At 45.2% G+C, this 27,142-nt stretch overlaps 1 protein-coding gene across 2 annotated transcripts in view; it reads left to right on the forward strand.

Moving 5' to 3' along the window:
* LOC119388275 (mediator of RNA polymerase II transcription subunit 15) overlaps positions 1-27,142 on the forward strand; it is a 113,420-nt gene that overhangs the window by 13,715 nt on the left and 72,563 nt on the right. For both annotated transcript variants that reach the window (XM_049413897.1, XM_049413898.1), the window contains exons 4-7: positions 7,748-7,808; positions 8,371-8,458; positions 12,263-12,346; positions 13,892-13,969. In XM_049413897.1, the coding sequence (XP_049269854.1) occupies positions 7,748-7,808; positions 8,371-8,458; positions 12,263-12,346; positions 13,892-13,969 (311 nt within the window). The remainder of the gene's footprint in view (positions 1-7,747; positions 7,809-8,370; positions 8,459-12,262; positions 12,347-13,891; positions 13,970-27,142) is intronic.

Here is a 27,142-nt window from a genome sequence, read left to right on the forward strand (position 1 = left end):
CGTCGTCGTGACTCCGCCCACTTCGGCAGCGTGACACGACGTCGCCAATTGACATCATCGGCGAGCTGGATCACTTGACACTCGCAATGCACTTCCGCTTGCTGCGGCTCCTTGTTGTTTATTGTTTACATTGTCGCATGTGCTCCGTAACTTTACGGGCAGTTTTCGGCTCTTCGGTATTTTTAAACCTTTGTGACAGTTCACAATGCAGCAGGAATGCGTGCTTGCTTTCCAAGACGACGAAGGGGCGTGAGAGAAAAGCGTGGAGAACCCCGCTTTAAAGGGACACTAAAGGCAAATAACAATTTATGTCAGAGTGAAGGCTGAATGTATGACAACTTCTAAAATGGCAATATTATCTACAGCAGTGCCCTACTTACCGAGAAATTTAGCTAAATGTGTCACATGATGAGCGCCGTGAGTGGGACATCTTCGAAGTGATCCCGATGACGTATGAGAGTCTGCCTAGAATAAATCACTAGTAATTAAACTAGCAGCAATAAAAAAAGAACCATCCGTGCATCAAAAGACGTAATAAAATGCTGTTTGTTCGTTTCCGATTGATTAATGGAAAAAAGAACCTCTGGCGTTGCCCTGGGGAACGGCGTGCATGGTTCAAAGGTTCCGTTTTCGCCGAACTGCGCTTCGCCCTGTTTTTCTTTGCTCTAGTGGAACCATGTGAAGTCAGATTTTGCAAATGGCATTTTTTTCTTGCCTACATCTTTGTTTGGTATTGAAGAGGCTAAGGGGGGATGTGGGTCGCGGAGATATTTCCTCTCTTTTATGCCCAAACCTGATGAAACTATAAGGGGCTTGTTTACGAAACATGTTATTTCTGGTGCAATGCTTGAAACATGAACAAAGTACAGAGAGACTGAGGGGCGTCTGCAGCACATGCTTGGAAGTTCACTTGTTTTCCAGCTTTTGCTGACAATAAATAATTGGTATGCTGCTCTTCTGTCTCTTTTCTCGGTGCGTTCTTTGTCTCAAGCATTGCGCCAGAAATAACATGTGTGGCTAACTCAGGCACCAACTTGTCCAGGAACGTGTTCTTCTAGGCTTGTTTAGTTTTTCATGGTGATTTCGAAATTGGTACAATTTTTCTCGTTGGTCAGCTACTTCAGGAGATAAACAAAGCTGCCTCTCTCTTGTTTCCGAAGGCAGTAGGAAAACAAAAAACTTCAGCCTAAAGTAAATATTGTTACATAGCTAGATACTATAGAATGAAATAAGGGCAGCTCTGCAAGCAGTTTTCAGACCAAATTGTAACTGCAGTCAGATGCAACTTTAGAGGTCGGAGGCACTTCCTCCTCAAAGGCACACAAGCCTGCACCACTGGGCAGGCTGATGTTATGGGTCGTATGGCTGGTGCATTGCAGTCTCACAGAGGCAACCGGTTCCGCGCTTCCATCATCTGCTTAAACATGGCACTTGAAAACATTTTTTTAAATTCTTGATCGATTTTGATGGAGTTTAAGAATGCTTGTGCGCTCATTTCAAATATGCAATTGCTTTTTTCTAGGGATGTGCGAATATTCGAAATTTCGAATATTTTTCGAATAGTGTTTGCTATTCAATTCGATTCGCACTGGAATTTTACTATTCGGACTTCCCAAAGACAAATAAAATCAACATCCGATTAAAAGTGACCCCTTCAGATTTTTTAATGTGCTTCACCTCATTACACTCTCGTATTGAGGCAAAGCTGCCTTTCAAGCTCCGTTACGGTCGAACATAGCCAAAACACAGTCAACGTAACGTCCGATTAGTAGTGGTCCCTAGATTTTCAATATGCTTCACCTCATCACACCCCCGCATTGCGCAAAGCTGTCTTTCAAGCTCCGTTACGGTCGAACATAGCCAAGAGACAGTCAATGTCCGATTAAAAGTGACCCCTTCAGATTTTCAATGTGCTTCACCTCATTAGACTCTCGTATTGAGGCAAAGCTGCCTTTCAAGCTCCTTTATGGTCGAACATAGCCAAAACACAGTCAACGTAACGTCCGATTAGAAGTGGTCCCTAGATTTTCAATATGCTTCACCTCATCACACCCCCGCATTGCGGCAAAGCTGTCTTTCAAGCTCCGTTACGGTCGAACATAGCCAAGAGACAGTCAACGTCCGATTAAAAGTGACGCCTTCAGATTTTCAATGTGCTTCACCTCATTACACTCTCGTATCGAGGCAAAGCTGCCTTTCAAGCTCCGTTACGGTCGAACATAGCCAAAACACAGTCAACGTAACGTCCGATTAGAAGTGGTCCCTAGATTTTTAATATGCTTCACCTCATCACACCCCCGCATGCGGCAAAGCTGCCTTTCAAGCTCCGTTATGGTCGAACATAGCCAAGACAGTCAACGTCCGATTAGAAGTGGTCCCTAGAGTTTCAATATGCTTCACCTCATTACGTATTGCGGCAAAGCTGCCTTTCAAGCTCTGCTACGGTCGCAAGTGTATTAAACTCAAGAAAACACTGGTTCCAACATGGAGATGAAAGATTTGGCAGAGGTGGGGGCTCAAGTGATGCTGTTTCGGACCTGGAATTTGGGCAGGAAGTCCGAAAAATCGGAAGCTGAAGCTTTTTAGCATCCAAAATTTCAGATGTTCTTATATATCGACGTCTACGAGGCAGATTTGGTACTCCGGACTTGAAAAGAGCACACCCTTGTCCGCCACATCAGTTGGGCTTCCACAGAAGTTGAAAGAGGTGGAGAGGCTGAGGAAATGGCATCTTTGTCTATCACGTGTAAAGTGTTGTTGGCAACACTTTGGTTGCACCAAATCATGTACATAAATACAATTCGGCCTCTACATTGCCTCATTCCTGATAAGACAACTATGAAACACCACCCCGCCAGTGCTTCATCAACCTAGCGAAAAGAAACGCTTTCATGTTGCTATCTCATAAGAACATCCTTAGTAATCCTCTAACTTTTTCTTCTGCAATTTAACTTCGAAATATTTGAAAAATATTCTAGAAATATTCGAGAAATATTCGGTTCGATTCGCACTCTCACTTCAATATTCGAATTCACTTCGCACCAAAATTTTGCTATTCGCACGGCTCTAGTTTTTTTAAATATTACTCTTTCAGAAAAATAGGGTTCACTTTTGCCGAAATTAGAAGTTTGCAACCATTTATAGAAATATTTGTTTGAGATACAGCAACAATATTTAAAGTAGATATTGAACAGATTATGCTCTCAGTGATCATCAAGTTTCAAAATGCTAGATGCATTGACTTAGGAGAAAAAAAATCGCAAGTGTATCAACTTTTGTAAAATGTCAGATATTTAGACATTTTTCAAAAATAACTTTGTTCAGTCCACAAGCTTCAAACAATGCTTCTTAAAGGGACACAAAAGAGAAACAATGAATCTGTTTAGATTAATGAATAGTGCTCTGTGAACTCTAACTTTGTTAATTTCACCATCATAGGTTTATTAATAGAGGAGAAAATCAAGTTCAAAGTTTTATCTTTAAAGGGGTCATGAACCACTTTTCCAAGTAATGGTCTAATAACCTCAGTATCGGAGTTTATTGCCTCCTGAATCGATTGCCGCAAAAATTTCTCGAGTCCGTCAAGAATGAGCGGAGTTACGGGGGTTTGGCGCACGTTTTCAGCACTTTCTTTTCTCGTGCCGACGAGCGCACTGGAAGCTAGACAGGGAGGGATGGCACGGGGCTAAGAAGTTACGTCAGCGCGCGTCATAAAACGCGATTGCTCTCCCGCTGTGATTCGCGTGCGCGAGTGCGGCTACCGTGTACTGAGGAGTGCGGCGCTGGCAAGTGGCGGCACCCCGTGGCAAGAAGCACATCTGATCCGAACGCCGCTCTCGATTTACGTTGGCTATCGCAGTGGTGGGAAACCTGCGCCAATTGCGCCAATCTGCGCCAACTGGCAATTGCTGCTCCACACTGCTCCAAAAGGGTCTTTTTTGCCTAATTTGCGCCATTGCTGCGCCACAACATGGTTTTAGGAACCGAAACTAATGTTTCGTGGACAGCGCGCTTCGTGAGTGGATGTACGTCGTGGTCGCCATCTTGAGCTGCTGCATTTGTTAATGGCGCCACTAGCGTCCCAGCCGTCGTGACAGCCGACGCAATTCAATTCAATATCAGTGGCAACGGTACAGCAGCACCGGTACCCTAGCCCTAGCTACCCTAGCAGCACTGCAACCGCGCCGGAACCTTCGCTTTCTGCAAGCGATGCGCACTCCTCGATGCTGATGCTCTAGCGGTCCTGGCAGCGGACGGAGGTGCGTTTGTGTTGTCGCCTAATAAAAGCGTGCAGTATGGTTACGACAGAGCTACGCTTGCTGTGCCGTACGCGTGCGTTTATCGTAATGGCGTGAGTGTAGCGTGGTTTCTGTGTGCACGATCCACAACGATCAACTCCGCAACAGCGAGCTGCTTTCTTTTCTACAAAGCGGGGCGCGTGTGAACGCGGTCCGGCACAACGAGCAGCAACGATCGGTGGCTAAATGCGTGCAGTAGGCTTAAAGCAGCGCGACGCGACAGGCATGCCCGAGAAGTTAGGTGAATAGATTTATTGCGACAGGGTTGTCAGCGATACGTCATACTGGCGCGGTCGTCGGTGGCCGCCACCTCACATTCGTTCTTTCCCTATGCTTGCATCGCTGCAATCGCGCGGAAGTAGGAATCACTTATCGACCTATTTCCGCACTTCTCGAAAAGGTGGAAGACACAAAGGCGTCAGCAAGTTCAGCGGCGCAGTAAACTTTTATTGCGTAAAACGTTATCGCGGCACGCAATGTAACTGTGTGTGTGTGTGTGTGTGTGTGTGTGTGTGTGTGTGTGTGTGTTTGTGTGTGTGTCCCAGCTAACTTGTGCCAAGGGTTAAAAAATGCAATATTAGAGGCAGTTGAGTGAAATCATTTACATATTGCTGAAAGCCACCTTACGCATTACGGATATTTTCTTTGTTTTGTAAATAATTTGTTAATGAGGATTATTTAACTCAATTGCTAAATATTGACTTTAGGCAAGAAGTGGGATTTGCAAAGTTCGAGAGCGGCATTATTTGCGAGAAAGACTCTCACGTGTACCATTTCTTCCGAGCTGCAAAGAAGCGAGAAATACGCGTGACTAGCGCTTTCGCGCGCCGCGATTGTACTGCTCTCAAGCGAACGAAATTAGCTCTCGCCGGCTGTGATTCGTTGGCGGTGCGCGAGTGCGGCTACCGTGCCTACTGAGGAGTGCGGCGCTGGCAAGTGGCGGCACCCCGTGCGCTAAGAAAGCACATCTGAATCTAGTCGAACGCCGCTCCGTCTGATTTACGTTGGCTATCGGCGGCCAATAAGCATGCTATGTCTCTTGCGACGTAAACAGGCAGATCCGCGACGTCAACGTGCAGACGCCCCGCCCACCGACGAGAGTGAGAACCGGCCTTTGTTTGAAAAGAGGGCACCTGAGGAAACGGCAACTTCGCGCTCCGCTTGTGGCCTTTACGCGGCGCGCACGACTGATATTTGGCAGAGCAGTTCATAGCCGTGTCAGCTTTCTGCAGGATGTGTTTTTTCAACAAGCCCAAGGGGTGCTTCATGACCCCTTTAAATTTCGCACTGAAATCTCCCCGCGTGACGTCAGGGATTTCAAAGTGTACTTATCGTATTTTGGCGCCATTGCATCAACAAAATTACCCCAAACTTGGTATGTTAAATCTATGGCCCCCTCAGAGGACAATGTACTTCATTTTTACCGATTAGGAACTACGTAGTCCCTAGTAGGCGCCGTCAAAACATGGGACGTCACGGCGAATGGTGTGGAAACTTCAAGGTGCCTGTTGCCACCCACATTTTGTTTTTGCGCGTTTTCTCACTTACTAACCATCTGCTCGCAGCAAGCGTGGTATTTTTGGTATCGTGGAAGAGTACTTTACTAATATGAGAAAAATCATTTTGCTCTTTAGTGTCCCTTTGACTCTTCATTACGCATACATTTTATATAATAATATCTGTGTATTTATATGTTCGTGAACTTTTGTGAACAGGGGATGGCAATGGTCCGTCCGTATTGAAAATGTTCGCTATTTCTTCCCTCTTATATTATGCAGTTAATAAAAAAACGGCGTTCACTTTCGGGCTACTGGGTGGTATGTGCAGAAAATATAAAATACTGAGACAAATCTAAAATATGCATTTTCGGACCCTTGTCAATCTCTTGGGGAATCACCCGCGTGCGACGTTGCAAAGCAGAAAATGCGGCCACCATGAACCGAGGTGCCGCAGTTCAGGTTATTGCTGTGCCTTTATGCAGTTTTAGACTAGAGCTTCTGTTTTTAAGGTGCGAAGTGGCTTTGGTGTATCACGTTCATCCAACTGAGTGGTTTAGGTTGGTGAACATGATATGGTGAACATGATCATGGTGAACATGATAACGTTGCCATTATACCACTCTAGGCCACACCCAAAGCGGTGGCAGAGTGGATGCATTAACTTCACTTAGTACTGACTACAACAGTGCATTGCACCTCTGTGTATTTTGGCTTTACGCCTGACATATGGCTGTTGGGAAAAGGTCATTGCCAGTGTGGCATCAAGCAGTGGCTGCTGTACTTCTGGTTCAGCAAAATAGATTTCTTTAATGTTATTAAAATTAGTTCTTTTTTTTTTATAATACGTTACTTGAACATTCCTGTGGCACTTTCCATGTAAGAAATAATTCTTCAGTGTCTATACTTTGCACAAAAGGTCGAACTTCAACTTAGTGAACCATCAATGTACCATAGTGAAGGCCAATTTTACAGGCTTTGTTATATCGAGGGTTAGCTTTCTATATTGATTCTAATGTGAAATGGTTTACAGTGAAGTAAACTTAGTACCTCTTAAGTTCTTAAAAATTTATGCGTTAAAAACCCCGTAAAGAGCATAATGGCCATTATGTGGAAGATGCTGCCAGGAGGCTATATATGCAGATATACTTACAAGCAGATCATTGGCTTAAGGCAACAGCCAGCTCTAGCGCAAAGATCATTGCCCTGTGGCCCATAGCAATAAAAACAACCATTTTTAGTTCATAACGAATATTTTGTCGATTATTTTGGACTGACGTGGTTGAAAAATTGCTGTGGAAAATGCTGCTTGATGTAGCAATTAAAAACTTACGCAATCTGGTGGCTGTCTGGCAACGTGCTGCACAACTGACTGCATCTGTGCAATACATCTGTCTCACCAGTGTATTTGGAATGTCATGGACACCTAAGCTGAAAATAAATGTTAGAGCATGTGGCCTACAGCATCTAGATGAAAGCAGCTTTGGCTGATGCCGAAACATTTAACTGTGACTGTGATGAATTAGTATGCGGCCAAGTGGTTTGTTTTGTAATGATGTATTTCTTTTACAAAAGCCTTCTTTTCTTGGCTGGGAGGAAGCAGTGTTGTCAGTTTATCTTCAGGTGTCACGAGTTATAGTGAGAATGAAAAATGAAATGGAATGTTGCTAATTGCGACAGTCACTCAGGTTATCAACATTTTGAGAACTTGTTGACTTGTTGTCAGTGCACTGCAAATCTCTGATATTTTGTGCTGGTAAGATCTGTTGTACTACTGCTGCGTCTGTGTGCCCAATGATGAGTGTGGGCAAGCCATGATGGCCACATTGGAAGAACCACTCATCTTGCTGATGCGGCTGAAAGTAATGCGGTGTTGGTGAGGAAGACAGGTTCTCTAGAGAAGCTGGAAGAATCTCCAGCCAAGCAATATTTCTGCTTTTGCTCTTTTCACAGGCATCCAACTTTAGAAGGGCTGCAAGCTGCCAAATCACTGGCTATTAGTCTGATTCAAACGGTGAGTAGGGAGCCCCTTTTTATGGCATAACTCTGTGGTACTCTAAAAACCAAAATATAGGTCTGGCCGGGATGTATATGGACCCCCCCCAACTCACGCTGTGCTGCCAGATTTACATGCCTTCACGAACTTAGTCAACCTTTATCTTGTACACTCTGGTGAACTGTCGTCAGCTTCCGCTTATTTTCACAGAAAAGTAGAAAAAATAAAGCAGCCCGTAGTCCAAATAGCTACATAACAGAATAACAACAGAAAATGAGCTGCCGCCTCACGGCACATGGCTGGAAACAAAGCAACATTGATGATGGCGATGACGATTGGGGTGGTTGACTTCAGTTGCCAAAGGTTGCCAGACACCTGCGGTTTCTCTTCTAAGAAATGCTATGTATGATGGGGCTACATTTCTTGTCGCAGTATTTTGAGAAAACCTTGACCTATATTCTGGTTTCTATGGTAGTATCCTCCCAACAGCAGTTGTGAGTGTGCCCTCTAACACGACCTTAATGGCATGTAAAAGTGCATGACCCAGTTCTATTTCCTGATTTGAGTTTAATGTCTCCAGACACACACAGACTTTGCTGAGTGGCAGCAACAACAATTAGCAGCCTTGACACTCCAGTCTGCAATGGCACTGCCTGCTGCAACACAACGTAAGTGTTGCACATTTCAGCTTATTGTATGCACTAACCAACATTGCCTTCGGTTAGCATGTAGAATAACTTTTGCATGCTCTCCTGTTTCTATGTACAGTCGAACCCGACTATATCAGACTTGCGTAAATCGAATTATCCTTTATGTCGACCTATTTTCGAAGACAACAATGCTTTAATGTCAATGTGTAGGAAAATCTGACTGCATCGAACAAAAATAGTCTGAATACTTAGTACTTTGAGCATTGGATAGTGCGAAATGTTACTAGAAGTTGGCTTTTCCTCACAGAAGGGGGCTTTCCCACATTCATGTGGGAGATTGAGCGGTGTGATTAGGAGGGTGCCATGCAGGGGGGGTTAGAAACTATTGCTTGCTGTCACATTCCATGATTCCTCGTCGTCGGTCCCGTCAGCTCGTCATGTGCAGTTGCTGTTTGCTTCTCCGTGATTCTCTGCTCCCTTTGTTAACCCGATGGCTGCTGTGAAACGGAATATGCTGCTGTTCTCTGCAAAGCTGCTGATGGAGATTCACCCTTATGGTTGAATCCCTGCAAAGCTAGGATAACACGTACCTCCCCTTCTATGCTTTCAACACGAATCTCCCACCACCACCCCTCTCTTTCTTTCTTTTTTCTGTTTCTTTTTGACTCGCCCAATTTGGCATGCCGGCCCCTCCCTTCTCCTCCGGCTCCGTTTTCACACCTGCCCTTTCCTCCTCTTTTGTTTGGGCTGGAGGAGAGGGTGAGAAACTTGCATATACATGTGCTGAAACAGACAGTGGCAGCCTTCATGGAGAGAGGTCTGCTTGTCGAGATGTTCGCTCCAGCGACAACCACGAATTTTTCATCTCTTATGAGGTGGAAGGAGTTGACACTGAGAAGCAGCGCATATGTGCAGATCTCACGTGCCCGGAGTGCACACACGTGAAGCGCACGCATGCGCAGCCAGCCACAGTGCACAAACACTTAACTGCTGTAGCGCTTACCTCCCACTGTTTGTACCATATGTTGTGTGTATGACTTCACAGTCACTGCAGGTAGAAGAATTCTCATTATAAATTCTGAATACAGGCATAGGAAAAGTAGTATAACATGGCAAAAGTATCATTATGGCTGGCAGTTATTCAATGGCCGGCAGCATATCGTATGCTGCAGTTTGTCTTAACAGTTGGATTAACGATGGAAATCTGAAGATTGGAGGCAGGATTCAGTCTCTCATTGTGTGAGGTTTCTGGCTTATAGCACCTTTGGCTGATCGTGGTGATCGGGGAGATCGAGGGGCTTCACGCAATCATCAAGCTGGTGCAAGTGTAACCATTCTCAGCCAGTGGGGAAACCACACGGGCTCTGTCCTTCCTTAGCTGACCCCCGTCTTTGCGCTACAGCCTTTCCGGGAAGTGTGAGCCCCCCTTGGCATATCAGCCTTTACCCTCATTACACGCAAAAAAAACTTGGAAATTCGTGACGTCGCACGGAAGTTAACATGCTAAAATTTCAGCGTGAAATTTCAACACGAAACTTTGACCTTCATATCCTCTTCTGAGAATTAACCTATGAGGTTGAAATTATTGACAGTAATGTTCTGAAAGAGTAATTTATCTCTCTAAACTGATTTAGTGCTTCTCTTTAGTGTCCCTTTAAAGGGCCAGTAAACAACCCCGGTGTCCAAAAATTGTAATGAAGAGAAATATGCGCACTTTTGCTATGTGAAGCAAGAATTTTGCGAGTACGTGCTATAATAAGGAAGTTACAGGGGTTAGAACATCCGTTTCAGCTGGTTTCAAATTTTCGCGCGGCCTCACCACCCTTCTCCGCCACATGGAGGGAAAGGCGTAGCCTGTCGTCGTGACTCCGCCCACTTCGGCAACGTGACACGACGTCAACAATTGACGTCATGGGCGAGCTCGATCAGTCGCAATGCACTTCCGCTTGCTGCGGCTCCTGGTTGTTTATTGTTTATATTGTCGCACGTGCTCCGTAACTTGACGGGCAATTTTCGGCCCTTCACTATTTTTAAACCTTTGTGACAGTTCACAATGCAGCAGGAATGCGTGCTTGCTTTCCGAGATGTCGAAGGGGCGCGAGAGAAAAGCCTGGATAACCCCACTTGCTGCGCGAGCAAGCGCGACCCATCCGAGCTACCGGAGATTCCCCTCTCCCCGCTCGATTTGCAGCCGGCAACTGAACAACGCTTCGCCTCATGTCGAAGGCGAAGTGCGTGCAGGTGCTATGCAGTGTGAGGAATATACGCGCGACAACTGCGTGGCCGAAACCGCATCACCGCAGGGCCAAAAAACAAGGCGCAGTTTCGTAGTGGTGGGTGGGAACAGGAACTGACGTTAACTTGACAACTGTTTGTTGAGATCTGGTTTAGACCAATCGATGAGCTCAGTGCTATGTCAACTCGCCGATCGCCGAGTTGGCGTCACTGCGCGTACGAGGAGGATTGGTCAGGCGTAGGAAAGAAGCGCGGGAATTGTTTTTCGAAATGAAGGGTCTGCACGGCGCGCAGCGCTGTAATATTCGGAAAACGTGATCGCCGCGGTCTACTGTACGAATTACCGAGCTTGTTTGGGGGGTGTAAAAAAAAAGTCGCAGCCTGTTTACGGGCCCTTTAAGGGGAGACGTGGGTCTTGAAAAGTGTTTTTAATAGTTGGGTGAATGGAATGAAATTTAATACACTTATTCAGTTTTTTCAGCAGATTCCAAATCTGAGTAGATTTTTAACAGCTGCATTAGAACAAAATATATGCTAGTTCTGCAACGTTTTCTAGCACAATTCCTACGGGGATTTTTGGCAACTTCTTTTCGTTAAACACAAAAGCAAAGTATGCGGCAAGATTGCCAGAAAGCTGGTCTAGCCGATGATGCTATTTATTTTCTTATAATGTTGTTTACCAAATGATAATTCTCGATAATCATAAAGTCTATGAAGCAAAAATTTTTTCCTCATATTTGCATCCGTTTATTTTGTATTCTAAGTTCGATGAAAACAATCAAATTAGCATCATCGGCTAGACGAGCTCTCTGACAGTCTTGCCATATATTTAGTTTTTGTGTTTGACAAAGCAAATTTGCCAAAAAGTACCATAAGAAATATGCTTTCAGAAATTTCATATCTTTTGTTCTAATGCAGATAATAAAAATCTACTTGAAGATTTGGAATTTGCAGAAAAAACTAAATAAGTGTATTAAATTTCATTCACTTAACCCAACTAATAAAAAAAACTTTTTCAAGACCCACGTCTCCCCTTAAGATTTGCAAAGGCAGAAGCATGTGATGAGCCCAAAGATCACAAACAGTTTTCTCTGGTACCTGGGATCTGACACATGCAAGTGAATATGGTCCATTCAGTACAGTGTTGTGCAACGGAGCATTGTAATACAGCTCTGCCAGGGCCGTAGCCAGGGGGGGAGGGGGTGTACCCTAGCCCCCCCCCCCCCCCGAAATTTTAGTGAAGTATGTGTTTTTACCAAAAAGTAAATAATAAAAATAGGTGTTTTTCTCAAAAACTCAAGGTTTTCAGCAATGCCCCCCCCCCCCCTCCGAAAAAAATTCCTGGCTACGGGCCTGTCTGTAACAATATTTAGAATTGGGAGTTTAGCTATGGATTTTACAACTTTGTCCTCAGTTGGAGTAAGAATGTGCTATGTCCCGCTTTCGACCGAATGGCAAAATAACTTTTTGTGAGGATTATGAGATGTGAGGGCATAAGCTTTTTTCGAGCTGTGTGAACTTTCTGTCTGACAGTGCTGTGCTTCTTTTCTGACATACACAATGGTGTGTGACCACAACACAATTTAGAACTGGCATCGGCTACACCTGTCTTCACAGGCCTGGGCCAGGTCTTCCAGCCTGTTGCAACTGCTGGCGAAGTACAAGCTCAGGGTGAGGCCAATTTGACACTTTTGTTTCGTTCAGGCTACTCTGGACACTCTACACATGCCATTGCACTGATTATTAGTAATGTTGTGCAGTGCATCTGTTTCTTTGTGGTTCTTTACCTCTGAGCTAAGTTCTTGCGCTCACTTCGATACAACTGCATGTTTATCTTCACAGTGGTAGCTGGTGCTGCAGTTCATCAGTGGCGATGCTTATGAAGCAGTACAGAGGTACATACGTACCTATGTTCCCAAACTTTCCATGAAGTTTACAAATTTAGGCTGTTCTACAAAATGCAAATCCTGTTTTTGAAAAGGCCTTCAATATATCATAAAAGAAAAAAAGCACTGGCTGGTGTGCTCTTGGCTTCCTCTTTAGTATGCATGGGCAAATTTCTTTGTCAGTCCCTGTATTCTTTTCCCTTGCAACTCTGGTTTTTGTCTGTTTGGTAGACATACAATAGCAGCAAGGAGTGGCAAGCGTCTGAAGTAGTAGTAGCTGTTGTTTGGTGGGCTAGAACACTGTGCACGTTGTGACTGCCTGGTAGCTTCACTGCACGGTGTTTTGCCACATGTGCAAGTTGACTGAGTTTTGTGGAGGTTGTGCAGTTGAAATGTTGAAGCGCAGAACATTTCCTTTGGACGCGCAGGTATGCTTCCCAATCTTGGTGCACCAGGTAGTGGCAGTGAGTGCTTGCAGCAATGAAATTTTCTTTTCATCTTCGGGCATGGGATGTTGCATGTTGGTTAGTGGGCAGATGTTTACTGCAATTTATTTTGACCACAAGAATTAGTACTTCGTGTAACACAGTTGAAACTCGATAAGACAAAGTGATGACCATGCTCAAATTATCATTAAATCGAGCAAAGGACTTTGCATATCTTTGAAATCTGAATTTGTAATGTGGTGAAATCCCAAAAGCCCCATGGTATGGGCCGCTAACCAACACCTGCACATGTGAAAAGTCACGAGGGCCGCTTGGACAAGGAGCCTCCCATGTCTGAATGATGCACACCAGGTCACATCAAGCTATTGCAGGCTGTGCAAGAAAGTTGCGAGGAGATGATAAAACATGAAACAAGGAAAGCGACCTGTGTTCATGTGGGAGCATTTACAGGGACAATAAATAAACCCTTGCCGCCTCTAGCACAGTCTGGAACGTAAGAGCGCAGCTGGCATTTGAGCCCATTCTGTGCACGGGTGAGGCTAAAAATAGAGTCATGACTAGGGGGGCTAGATGTTTCATTGCAATAGGGTTAGTGCGCATGCTTGAAGCCATCTGTGTCAAAATTAGAAAGGAATCACTGCTTTTTTTTCACCGACTTATTTCAGGAACAAGTTGGTTGGGACTGCTGTATTGTCTAAATATGGCAAGCACCCACAGTTGCTACTGCCCTTGCTAGCTTCACATAGCTCTGTGAGCCCACTGAAACTAGTGCAGTTTTGCTGATACAGAGGTACACAACTGGGAGGCCAGTGCAGAAAACAGTGTGATGTCAGAGCAACCTGGCTGCGCAGATTTCAGAATTTTCTCTTGTGTTTTGGCTTCAGGCATTCTGGTGAGCCCTGGAATGATGGGGGCCCAGTCAGCATCCTTCATGCTGCCCATGTCACAAGCCATGCCTTCAAGTGAGCCACAGTTATGGCTTTTCTAACCCCCCTTTTTGGTTTCCGTCTATGTGCTAATTACCAAATGGAGCTGAGAAACATTGTCAGTTGCTGTGCAAAAGTGTGAGGTAGTCATCACATGCATTGTTTATGACAAAATGTGCAGGGAGTAAATTGTACAGTGAATGCGCTACGATTTAATGCAGCACTCTGACATGCCCCATAAGCATTCGTGGCTGACATAGCTTACCAGCTGCAGCTAGCATTAACAGATAACGCAACTAAATGGGACTTAATGTACTGAGTGTAACATTTCATTGTGTTGTGGTAAAGCCTGCAGGATGGTATTGCATGTTAATAATGCTGGATAATTTTGGCCTTTTTATTGATCTTCCAGGGCAGAAGTGAGGAAGGCGTAATGCAGTAGAGCCCCAAGGATATATTTTTCATGACATCATATAAAAAAAAAAATGGAGGAGTGAGAGCTGGGAATCGCAAGAGCCGAGAATGGGAAATAGTTTAATGGTGAAGTGCGCACAGTAATATTTCAATGCTTAACACTTTCCTGATCATTCGATGATAGGCTGTTATTGCGAGTCTAGTTAACGATATTTTACTGCAGCAGAGAATGCGTGATATTAGCATATGTGGTATCAATTTGCAGAAGGAGGAATGTCCTGTATAACGATATTAACCTTAAGCATACATTTGTTATGAAAAGAAATATAAAATGAAATAAAAAAACTCCATTAAAGCATTGATGCTGCTTTGTACCAAGAGAACATGAAAAAATATCGAAATGTAGATTTTGAACCAGAAGGCCATGTACAGTATTCATGGAAGTAGTATAAACTTTCCATCTGTAGATGTGCTTTAAAGAAAAACGAGAACGTTGTGCAGTGCTGTCAAGCATAGGTTTGCCGAGCATGTCTTGTAGAAAACATTTGTTTTCTGTTCTTTGCTGTTCCGCTTTTTGTTCCTCATAACGTAGTTCCTGTATTGTTCCTGTATAGTTTTATCTCCTCTGGCTTGTGCTGTTGATCTTTGAGCGTGCCTTTAGCAGGAGGAACCTCGAGGTCTGGATGATGGTGCTCATCAAGTTCTAGGAGCTCTTCCACCAATTCTAGCCGTTATGCAAGCTAATTGGAGTACAAATTTCTCTGCCCTTCAGGCACTTTGTGAGGCTGCCAACAATGTTCATCGAAAAGAATGAAACTGTTCACAACAGTGATATCGATTGAATGACAAAACAGCATCTTCATCATCAGTGCCTCCGCTTCAGCACATTGTAGGTTCCAATCAGCTGGCCGTATTTATCGATGCCAAGCGTGCCCACGTTGTCAGTTAGCAATATCTTTTTAATGGAGACTTTTGGTTCTCTGTTTTGCATGTGCAAATTTGTTGGCTGTGTGGGCTGTTCACATTTTGTGGAATGTGATTGTCTTTGTAGGTTAAGAACGTCTTAATCATGCAGCCAGCAAATATCTCCTCCTTTTTCTTCTTTTTCCCATTGAGTGTTTTGCCTTTCAGCTAGCTTTAAAAGTATGATTTCTTGCTCACTGTGCCACAAACAAGCGTCTTGTGCTCTAACTGGTGTATGAAGCATGATTTAGACGTATCGAAGTTGTTTAAATAGATGCCCCGTCACGGTGGTCTAGTGGTTATGGCGCTCGACTGCCGACCCGAAGGTCACGGGATCGAATCTCGGCCGTGGCGGCTGCATTTTCGATGGAGGCGAAAATGTTTGAGGCCTGTGTGCTTAGATTTAGGTGCATGTTAAAGAACCCCAGGTGGTCGAAATTTCCGGAGCCCTCCATTATGGCGTCTCTCATAATCATATCATGGTTCTGGGGCGTTAAACCCCAGATATTATCATGTTCAAATAGATGCCCTGATACAGGCAGTTATTCACCAGCCTTGCCACAATGGCGAATACCAACCAATGCAGGTTTGTTGGCTTGCACTTTCCTGCATATACACTGAATTTAACAGTGTAACTAGATTTGGAATCTGCCAAAGACTACGGTTTACATCCTCACTTGCCCATATCGTCCTGTGTATACTGTCGAATTCCCAGTCTGCCCGTAGACATTATCATCCTCTCACCAACACAGAGGTTCTGATGAGGTTGAAAGAGTTGTCTGGATAAGGTGCTGATGTGCTTGAGCAAAGAAACTACTTGGTGCAGCTTGTCATGGGATGCACCAGTTGCCTTCTCATGGTTGGACACACTGAAGAATGCTAGTGACGCTTTGCTTTTATTTCTTGGCATTATTGAAAGCAAGGTGCCTTGAAAACAATTTCTGCATGCTCCAGTAGCAATCCAAGCGCGAGACTTGCAAAATACCTATGTACCACATTTTCCGATGTATGAGCCACACCCCCTAGTTTTTATGACTTTTGCGGGAAAAAATTATATATGATGCAGCTCTGTATAAGACGCATCTTTTTTTAACTCTGTCAACATGATAAAAGATGACGCACGCAGAGTACATTCATTGCGAAATACGTAGTCACGCACGGCACTAAATATCTGTAAGCAGCAGTATAAAACTTGAAAATAACGCTGTCCTAAGGCGCAGAAAACCAATATATTTATTCCACTGAATTCGAAGCCACATCCTCCGGCGCACTGTCAAAACTTGGTCCACCTCGGTTGGCAGCATCGCTATGTTGCAGTTGTCGGCCTCTGTTTACGCAGCATTGTAAGCATCTTGAAGCACATCGTTGCCGTTGGCTCTATGGCATTATGAGGCTTGGCGGGAAGAAAAAACAACAAACACCTACGTACACGTATACAAAATGTAAATGGCGATCGGAAGCCGTAAGCTGCGACTACTGCTAGACTGCAGCGACATCTCACACGGAAACTGATGATGATTTCATTTTCATTTTCATTTTTATTTACCCTAAAGGCCCGTTGGGCATTACATAGGGGGGGGGGGGTGAATAACTTGGTACAATGAACACAAAAATTGGATACACGAAAAAAGAATATAGCGGTGCTAATAACACTAGTATAATCACTCTTGCATGAAGAAACGTACGAAGGTGAGAATGTGCAAAAAAAAATATTACAGATAATACTGGCAGAAAAAGTATATACGATTCAAACGTGGGAAAAGCGAAGAAGAAAAAATATATACAGAAAACACTTGTAGAAGGAAGTGTGTACAATTCACTAAAAAAATATATATGGGAAAAGCGAGCAAAGAAGAGACAAGTATTTCCAAAAAACAATACAACGATTTGGACGTATATATATATATACTAAAGCGTGAGATGATTTCTTTGATGGACTTGAATACATCGTAATAAAGCGAGAATGTGTCAGAATCTCTGAGAATGTTGTGGATATGTTAGTGGTTTATGCTAGGCAACAGGAATTTCTTTAGTGCCTCTGAAAATTTATCAGCATTTACTTCTTCAGCTATTGCTCTCGGCAGTTGATTCCACTCCTGGATGACGAATGATAACGAAGTGGTACTTTCGTTTTTTTGTAACTGGTATTGTGGGTGCTACAACGTTACAATGAATTGTTGTGGTGCCCTTTTTTATTTATTACCTTAGTTCTATGGTTAAAAATAGACAATTCAAACAGTGCAATAGTGCGCGTGACTCTGGTGGCTTTTATTACGGCCATAATCTTCGTGGTCGCCGCACTGCTTGAACAGCAAGTAGCTGACATCTACGACCACACCCGCTTCGTTGTTATAACATGATTAGATATCTTTTTACGAATGCTCTTGCGCTCAGTTTATCATACTCGCGAATAAAATATGGACATGTTGGTCTTGCAGAATCGCATGACTTTTTGTGTAACAATAAAAGCTCATTAATTTGAACTTGGTTAGTTCAAATGTGCAGTTAATTCGAACCGATGCCCTGGTCCCAGCACTGCCCTGTGTATTTAAATGGGGGAAAACTCCCGATAATTCGAATGCGTCGGTATCCACAACGGTTAACTTGAACTGGGAACCCCGGGTTTCCATCGCTGCTTGCAGAATTCGGCCCCCAGTGATCACAATGGGCTGCAAAACCAAAGAAAACCAAATTTACTAGAGATGCAAAACAACGAAACAGCATTTTTCAGCAGATGAGAATTCGAACGCCGTGCTGGAGCTCTTGGGCAAGCTGCAACGATGCTCATAGAGTCGCGACAGAGAAAACGCAAACAAATGCAAATTGTTGATTACGTTTAATTTTGATTGCATTAACTCTGCCATGAAAATAAATGTCTTTTGGAGTGTAAATATCATCATGTATTTTGACATTAAGGCTCACTGCTCCCATGAATGCATGTCGGTGCTTGTTTCTGGCGCATGACTGAATGATCAATTAATTTTGTTTGCTGTTAGAGGTTCATGAACTTAATTTGCGAAATCACCTGCCATAAACGTGTAGTAGCGCCTAATTCGCGATAACGAGTCCAGAGGTGGCTTCCTTGGGTTCTGCCCGCGCAGTGTATTGCGACGTCTGTTCATTTTAGTGTCTGCCCGCTAATTCAAACTCTGTTTAATTTGAACAATTTTGTAGTCCCCTTCGAGTTCAAAATAACGAGCTTTTACTATATAAGACGCAACATTCAGGAGTGAGACAGCTACGTATATTGCGAATTTTTTATACGATTCCGTTTTCCTGCGCCAAGCTGCTCCAAAAGCATAAAATTGCAAAAATTGCGCCGAACTGCTCCAAAACAGCCTCAAAAACAATTTTGATGCCCACGTCAGCTTTGGTGGGGAAGAAAGGCTGGGTTGTCATGATTTTCCAAGCAGCGCCAGGAATACCAAGAAAATAAGACATTCGCACAGAATAAAACAGAATAAGACGTTCGCACAACACATCGGATGCAAGGTGTGAGTAGGGGCTAGTTGGTATTCCATTTCAAATTGCCTGTCCCTGTCTCGTGTCTTCCCCTGCGTTGTAACCGCAATTTGACATCGGATGCGCCCAAGCGTGTTTCTTCTATGCACCTTTCTAATCCCATGGTGCCGCCATAATCTCCCCTGAACTGTTGTAAATATGCGTGACCCCGCAAGAAAGTTGTGCCGTGCCCCGAGCGGGCTGCCTGTACTCGCTAGGCTGTGTGTTCTGGTGCTACTGTCACTTAGCGAAATCTGTCGAGTGGCATGCGCAGCAGGGTTGACTTTCAGGTTCTTCTTTGTTGTGGGTAGCGTGCTACTCTGGTCGCTGGGGTTTCCGTGGCGACGGCACGTGTTTGCCGTGGGCGAGTACCTCGTTGTGCCAATGCGGCATCAACTATCATCCTGCATGCAACGCGTCTCCGCGATGCTCTAGCGCGTGGGTTCTCAAACTGAGTTCCGCAGAACACAGAGGTTCCGTGAAGGACATCTTAGGGTTCTGCGAGCGCCCAGAACGAAGGCAATCCGCTCCCGTTTTACCCCCATTAGACACTAATTTATTTATTTGGACAAGCACATTTGCATTGCATAATGAATTTAATGAAGCCATCGCATGCTGCATCCACACATAGGGTGTCTGCGGGTACCGAGAGACCCACCTGGTAGCAGCACTAAAGACTCCTCTAGTGCGCGCCATGAAACTTGCCCGATTTGCGGACCCGTGGGGACAAAATGCTCGTGAGCGTTCAAAGCAGTTCAAATGACGACATTAACGAGCAACTCGGCACTTTATTCGTGGCTCATGGCACGTTGGCGATCACGTGGCACAATTTTCATACACGGTGATTTGCCACTGCTCGGTTTTGTAATCAAAATGCGCAATGAGTGCTTTGATATGCGTAAGAGGCGTCGCTTCGTGCCGGCTGTGCGCAACACGAGCATTTAGGCTTAGCCTTACAACCGGTGTATCGGTTGACAGCCGTTTCTCTGTGTGACTGGCATGCCTCCTTTCTTTTTGTTTTGCAAAAAATAAAACAGGCCTCTGTACGTCCGGCGCTTTGTTTGTGGGAATACATTGCTTACGCTGCGCAGTGCCTGAAAGCTTGCAGTGTATGGTCGGCGTGTGCTTTACGTGAGTCGAAGCGGCGCGGGTCACCAGGTCACAAGTGGTCACATGAAGCGTGGCGATACACAGAATCGCAATTCTGTGTATTATCGGGAGTTCTACATCAATGGCGATAGCCTTAGAGATTAAAGAAAAGAGAACGGGCCAACATAGGCAGTGTTAATACAGTGAAACCTCGTTAATACGTACCTGCCGGGAACGCGGCATAACTACGCACTAAACGGTAGTACGCATTAAACACTAAGTACAAATTTGCATCTCCTAGCGTACGCCATCGCCACCAGCAAATAAATAGAGTGCCACAGCAAATATTGCCTAAAGTACCCACCGCAAAGCCTTTTCTTTCTTTTCGCCAAAGTGGAGAAAAGATCCTGGCACACTCGCACGACCGCCCGATAGCGCGTAGTGGCGACGCCGAAGAGCATTTCGAAACTATTGCAGGGTCCGGGATACGCGGTCAACGCAGTGACCAACATAGCGACAGAACGGACAGTGTCTGCTTTCCGCGGTATATGTGCGTGCGTCTAACCGCAATTTGCTACTAAACGAAAACTGACACAGTTCCAGTGAAACGCGGTACGGCTGCGTGGAGCCGCTCGTCTCCCGACTAGTTGCGTGCAGCGCGTCGCCTACTCGGCTCACGCCGTCACTACTGGACCACTTGCTGTGCCGCACGCGCGCATTTATCGTGGGAATGTTGTTCGTACCCACTTCGCTCCAGATCGTGCACAGATGCGGCGAGTAGCTTGTTCGGTTAACGCAGCGATGACGAGCTTCATGCAAGCGATGCGCACTCCGCGATGCTCTAGCGGTCCTGGCAGCGGACGGAGGTGCGTTGGGTGGTCGCCTAATAAAAGCGTGCAGTATGGTTACAACCGCGCTACGCTTGCTGTATCGTACACGTGCGTTTAGTGTGATAGCGTTAATGCAGCGAGGTTTCTCGGCGGCCGCGACCCGCAACGCTAACTACGCAACAGCGATCTGCTTTCGCTTCTACAAAGCGGTGCGCGCCTGATGACGGCTTAGTAGCGTTTGCTGTCGGGCTAGTTGGTACATGGCTGAAGTTCTTCGACCCTGCCCGAGCATTTGCGCCATCAATTCAACTTCAGCCTTGAAGATGGCCGCGCACAACGAAGCGTCAGCGATCGGCGGCCCAGCGCGTTCAGGTTGTCGCCTAATAAAAGCGTGCAGTAGGCTTAAAAAGTAGCGCTGCGCCGCACGCGTGCCCGAGCAGATAGCTGAAGATACTTATTGTGATAAGGTTGTCGGCGATGAGTCATGTCGGCGCGTTCGTCGGTGGCCGCCACCTCGCCTTCGTTCTTTCCCGATGCTTACCCGCAAAGGCGTCGCCGCAATCGCGCAGAAGTCGGAATCGGGGATCGACTGGTCTGCGCACTTCTCAAAAAGGCGGAATACCTTTGGCGGCACATTCTGGTGTCGGGAAGTTGAGCGGCGCAGTAAAATTTTATGGCACAAAAAGTTGTCGCGGTACGCAGGGTACGCACTAACCGGTAGGCATAGGGCGAACCACTACGGCTTATGCGGTCAGCGAATGCATTGAGCTCTATGGGACTCGGTCGGGGATTCGTCGCAACTACGTTTTAACCGTTAGTACGTTTAAAGCGGGTACGTATTAACGAGGTTTGACTGTACTATGGTTGCGCGCGTTGAAAGGCATTATCACTCCCCCCCCCCCCACCTCACTTTTGATTGTCTTAATGCTCACGAAAAAGTTACGGCTTCTGCGGCACCCTTGAAAAGCCGTTGGGGTTCCCCAAGGCCAGAATGTTTGAGAACTCCTGCTCTAGAGATTTTGCATGAGAAGGCGGCAGTGGACTGATGGGAAGCACGTTTGTGTCGTCCCCTAATAAAAGCGTTACAATAAACGCTTACAACGGTGCTGCTCTTGAAAATCTCGTCGAACTTACTCGCAAGTTTGACGAGATTGTCAGTGCGGCGAGGTTTCTTGGCACCCACGTAGCACTCTTGAAGGTGGTCCCGCACGAGGTGGCAGCCATAGAGTTTCCAAAAATTAACTAGAGGGGACTCTGGCGCTGAGATCGTTCAGCTACCATGGGGTTGGTGGGTAGTGCACAAATTTGCCTAGTCTTTGTGCTTGCGGCTTCAAACATACTTGTGGCTTTGTTTATTGCTGTGTTTTGGCGTTTGTTTCGGATAAAAGAGTAGACCGTTGTGAACTTCGTGACCAGGTTTGATTTGGTGAGCCTAAAAAAGTTAAAGTGGTGATGTGGAACTGCTGACTTTTGCTGGACTTTGTTTTGCGACAAAGCGGATGCAGGCGACGCGCAGCCAAACGGAGTCGAAAGAACGAAGTTTAGACATATTTGTGTACTACCCCTCATTCCCATGCTGGCTGAAGCGTCATGCGTTGCAGCTCCCATAGACACTAGCGCCAGAGTTCCCTCTAGTAAGTATTGTAGGAAGCTTTATGGTGGCAGCGAACGGCGGTGCAGCGTAGGGCACCTCAATGCCAGCGTTCGGAACGAAGGAACGTTGCCATCGAGGCGCCCTAGTGCGGTGCATTTTTGTTGTTGTCTGTTAGAAGTGTGCAGTACACTTGACGCTATGCCAACCGTGTCGCCGAGCAAATAGCTGAAGGTGCTTATTGTGATATTCTCATGCCAGAGAGTAAGACTGACCTACAGTAAGCTCTTGGGAAGCTTGAAAAGCTAAAAATCACACCATCTCCCGCTGAAGGGGACCATGAGGCGATGCGAAGCAGTGTTTCGGCATGTAGAGCCCGTGTTTCAGAGGGGGAAATGGGAGAGGGGGAGAGGGGAAGTGGAGGGGTAGGGGAAGTGGAGAGGTTTGCGCATGCGCAGTAAGGGTGGTCACGCCGCACAACACCACCACCACCGGATTGAACTCCGCTATAAGATGCTTCACATCTAATAAGCAGACATACAAAAAGCCAAAGCAGTAATATTGCCACCTGCCCAACATGACAGGTACAGCGAGCGCGAGCCAACAATCCACAAGAATGGAAGATGTTCTGGGACAGTGCGCGCTCTCACTCTGAGTTGTTGTTGTTGTGTTGGCAGCCATCTTCCCAGTCTTGTGTGCGTCTCTCTGCCGGTGCAGTATTTCCTAGTTCAAGTCCTTCTGTAGCACGTGACAATATGCTAAATCATATAACTGATTTTAAGCAAGGGCCTACTGCTATGTAACTACAGTTCTTATGCAATCACATTTTCTTTTTTTTTGATAAGTGTGATGCTTTGTTTTTTTCTCTTTCAAATGTTTGAGGTGAACCTAGTTTCCAGATCCTTCTTCTTTTCAATTATTTCATATGTTTGTTACACAGGCTAGATAAGTTGCGGGGTATGTAAAAAGGTAGTGCAGTTGATACCTGGCGATAATCTGTTAAAAAAAAAAAACTTTATCCAAAGGTTGTTTCAGTTATTCTAAGCCAGTTATGTACTTGTCCCCCCAAGTTGCTGAAAATTAGTTTTTTCAAGCTCCTAGGACGACCTTAAATACCACTAACTGCTCCAAATCAAGGTTCTTCTGCTCCAAGTTTGAAATTTTGCTGCTCCAAAAACTGCTCGCAATTCAGTTTCAGCCGTCTCACCCCTGAACGTTGTACAAAATGCACTAGCGAAAATATTGAAAAAAAAAAAGGTGTGTCTTATACGTAGGAAAATACGGTACATGAGAAAGCCAAAAAATTCCTTATTCTTATTAGGAGTTGCATTCTTCCATGATCCATCTCTTTCACTGTGTGGCTCTGTCTCTGAAATATGCATCCACGCATATTTTTTAGTGGTGTTGTATATCTCAATGATTATTTGTGCGGTGAAAAATAGGTTAAAGATATCAACAGACCTTACAAGCCATCGCGCAGCACTGTGGCGTGCAGTGCTCACATCTATTCCTGGCGGTCTTCTCTCACAAAACTCGACACTTTGCACAACTGCTGTCAAGTGGTCCTACAAATGATGAGGTAAGAACGGTGACCTTCAGAAGACGCCGGATATCTTGAGATAACAGGGTGTCTACCGACCTGGAAAACCGGGAAAAGTGAGGGAATTCGGGCCTGTCTGGAAAAGTCGGAATTGTCATGGAATTTCTGAAAAACCTGGCGAGGTCATGGAAACTGACAGCAGTCTGTGCGAACGTCACGGAAATAATGTTACCTTTGATCAGAGGTTGAAAAGTCACTGCTTTGGCTGCATTGATGGTGAGCACCTAAGCAGAAGCATAAAAAAAAAAAGAGGCAGTGCATAACTGTTGCTTCTACAGATCACACAGCATATCTCAAATCTGAAGCACAGCATTACTCATGCCGATAAATTTGTGTATGTTTGTCTTGGTCACAATCTCGGCTCAGCTTGAAAGCTTGCTGGTTAGGCTAGAAGTACCATCAGCAGAGGCTCGCCAGGCCATGTCAAGCTTATTCAGTGGCAATGAAACAGCAAACGTCCTCAGCTATACATTTATTGCTGGTAGCTCGGGTTTCAAGGGTAGCATAGCGTAACTGCAGCTAAATGTCTCATTTCGGTTTATTGAGATCATTATTTAATCTGTGATTATTTTTTAGCATTGCGTCCATTGAAGAGTACGTAAATGAAGGGAATATACCGGCTTCCAGGATTCCTCCACGGAATCGAGGAAACTGTTGCCTCCTCATGTGGCTACGGTGCAGCCCCGCTTTTTGTTGCAACCTGACAGATTCCTCTGTGCCGCCACAAAAAAAAAAAAGAACAGACCAGACACACACACACTGCGCTCGTGTGTGTGTCTGGTCTGTGTGATTGTTAGGTTGTGCAGGGTTTTCCCTTTTGTTAAAGGGGCCCTCTAACACTCTTCAACCCCCCATTTTTTACTCGTGGATTGCATAGACTGAAGTACGGACGAACTAGTGCAGCAAGAACGGCAGCGATAGCGGCACGCAGTACGAAGTTATTCAATTTAGAAAATTCAAAATACAAGAAAAAAAAATGCCTGCCCTCAACTCGATTTTCGCGGGGTCACGTGACCACATTTCACTCTCAGCTGTGACGTCGGATGGCGCTCCAATGAAATGGGCTGAAAGCTCTTACGTAGGGGAAGCTCGCACACCATTGTTGCTTCTCCTTTCCAACGTATTGTTGACGTCGTTGCCATAGTAACAAACGTGGTTCCTCCTGACTTGTCAGAACTTGAGCGGGCGCTACTGCTTCGTAGCGAGGCTGGGGAGGCTTTGTCTGCTGTTCCTTACAACGACATTCCATGTCATTCCCTCTTCTCATTCTGAGAAGGGAATTTGTGGAGCGGCATGGGCGGTTAAACACGGTCGCCCCTACGCGGGTTGTTCGGTGAGCAGCCCGACGAGTTACAAGTGTGCAGCGACAACAATTCAACGAAGAGGATTACTTGCACCGTTTCAACAACAATCATGAGCCTACCGCACATGCGGAAAGAGGCAGCTCGCAAACGTACAGACGCAAAAAGAAGGAAGAGGGGCAAGCGTTTCATATGGACATCCGACCGGCGCAGGCAAAAAAAAAAAAAAAAAGAAAGCCAGTGCAACCAGAGGCGAAATGGCAACCAGCGCCTCTGTCGTACTTTGTGGTTGTAGTGATATTTTTTGTTGCGACGGCGGCTATTTGGAGTTCATTGAAAAAGCACAGAAAAGAAAAACGAAACACAATAGTAATCTCAACTTTGATGCAACGCCGTTATTACTTCTAACGTTACATTTATCCAATCATAGGCCAGCGCCCATCTTCGTCATTTCCGCCCGCAATAGTTCTGGCAAGCGCCACTACGCGCTGATGCGGTCAGCAGCGATGTAGCGACTTCAACGCGTGATTAAAATACTAAATAATTTGATATCGGTGCTTAAACTTATGCTAAAATTATCCCCAGCCATCAGTCTACGCAACCCGCAAGTAAAAAATGGGGGGTTGAATAGTGTTGGAGGGCCCCTTTAAGATGCACCACCTTGCCAAACAACAAGTTCATCTAAACTACAGAGAGGTCGATCATGTATGCAAGTGTGCTTGACCAGCACTGCAAAAGCGTGCTTGTGAAAGTTTGATTGCATGAGAGAGCGCTTAGAGACACTGTGGGTGGAACTCTGAATTTCTCATAAAGAGCTACTGCTGTTTGTAAAGATGGCACTTTGACATGGAAATTCTTCCATGGAGTGGGAATTTTCAGTAAGCAAGGAAGGTACTATGGAGAATATTGAGGAGGAGTCGCTTGTAGCATAAAGGTGAATGTACGATGAGGTGTCCACAGGAGGTGGGGTTGCAGAAGTTGACGTAACAGACAAGATGATCGACATGGTTTGAAGTGCCAGCATCAGATGGAGTGAAGACTTGGAGAGGAAATAGAAGGGAAGGTTGGGGGACTTATCAGATGTTGAGAGAAAGAAGATAACTGGCTCTTGTGAAAGAGCTTGAATCGTAAGAAGCAAAAGCTGATGTAAGACACACAGCTTCAGGTCTCTATGGTGCAGCAAGAGATTGAATCTTTGAAACAGTACAACCATTGCCTATGCAAATAAACCAGCTTTTCTGTTTGTAGATGCACAGTTATTGTGTTTTTTGATATTTTATTTATTGTAAAAGATGCTTTCAGCCAAGGGAGTGTAATAAAGCGGCATGGCTTGCAGTTTATGCGAGTGCTCCATCTTTTTTTTTAAACCACTCGAGGGTTTGTGTCCAGTGCGTAGAGTTTTCCAAGCATACTTACCAGTCATGGGAAGCCTGGAAAAGTCAGGGAATTTGGAAAGATTAAATTGGTAGAAACCCTGGATAAGAGCACAGCAGCAGTGAAACTAAACTTACTAATGGACGTTCCATGGCTATTCGACGCACTTTTGCTGTCCATGCTAATGTCAGATGAGTCAAAATCATCTCCCCTTCCGAGTCTGTGCTGCTACCTTCATCAAAGAAGTCTGATGCAGACTGATTAGAATCCGCCAATATTTACCGTCTCTGAGAGGCAGCCATGCCCAATGTCGCCGCCAGATCCAAAGCTATGAATGCTCATCACTCCTGACTTAAGTAGCGCTTGAAGATGCCATGGAAAAAAGCAATCATTCCTGTTTTACATACTGGATGGTGCCAGCTGTCCTGAAAGCGCTTCGAGCATGGCAAAGTATGAAATCATCGATAGTGGGCTATCATAGGGTGTAGGGGCAGACAGGAAAGTGTTAAGCTTGAAAAAACCATGCAGAGTTGCCTGGCACATTTT

This window comes from Rhipicephalus sanguineus, chromosome 3, assembly GCF_013339695.2.
Source record: "Rhipicephalus sanguineus isolate Rsan-2018 chromosome 3, BIME_Rsan_1.4, whole genome shotgun sequence".
NCBI classification, from domain to species: domain Eukaryota; kingdom Metazoa; phylum Arthropoda; class Arachnida; order Ixodida; family Ixodidae; genus Rhipicephalus; species Rhipicephalus sanguineus.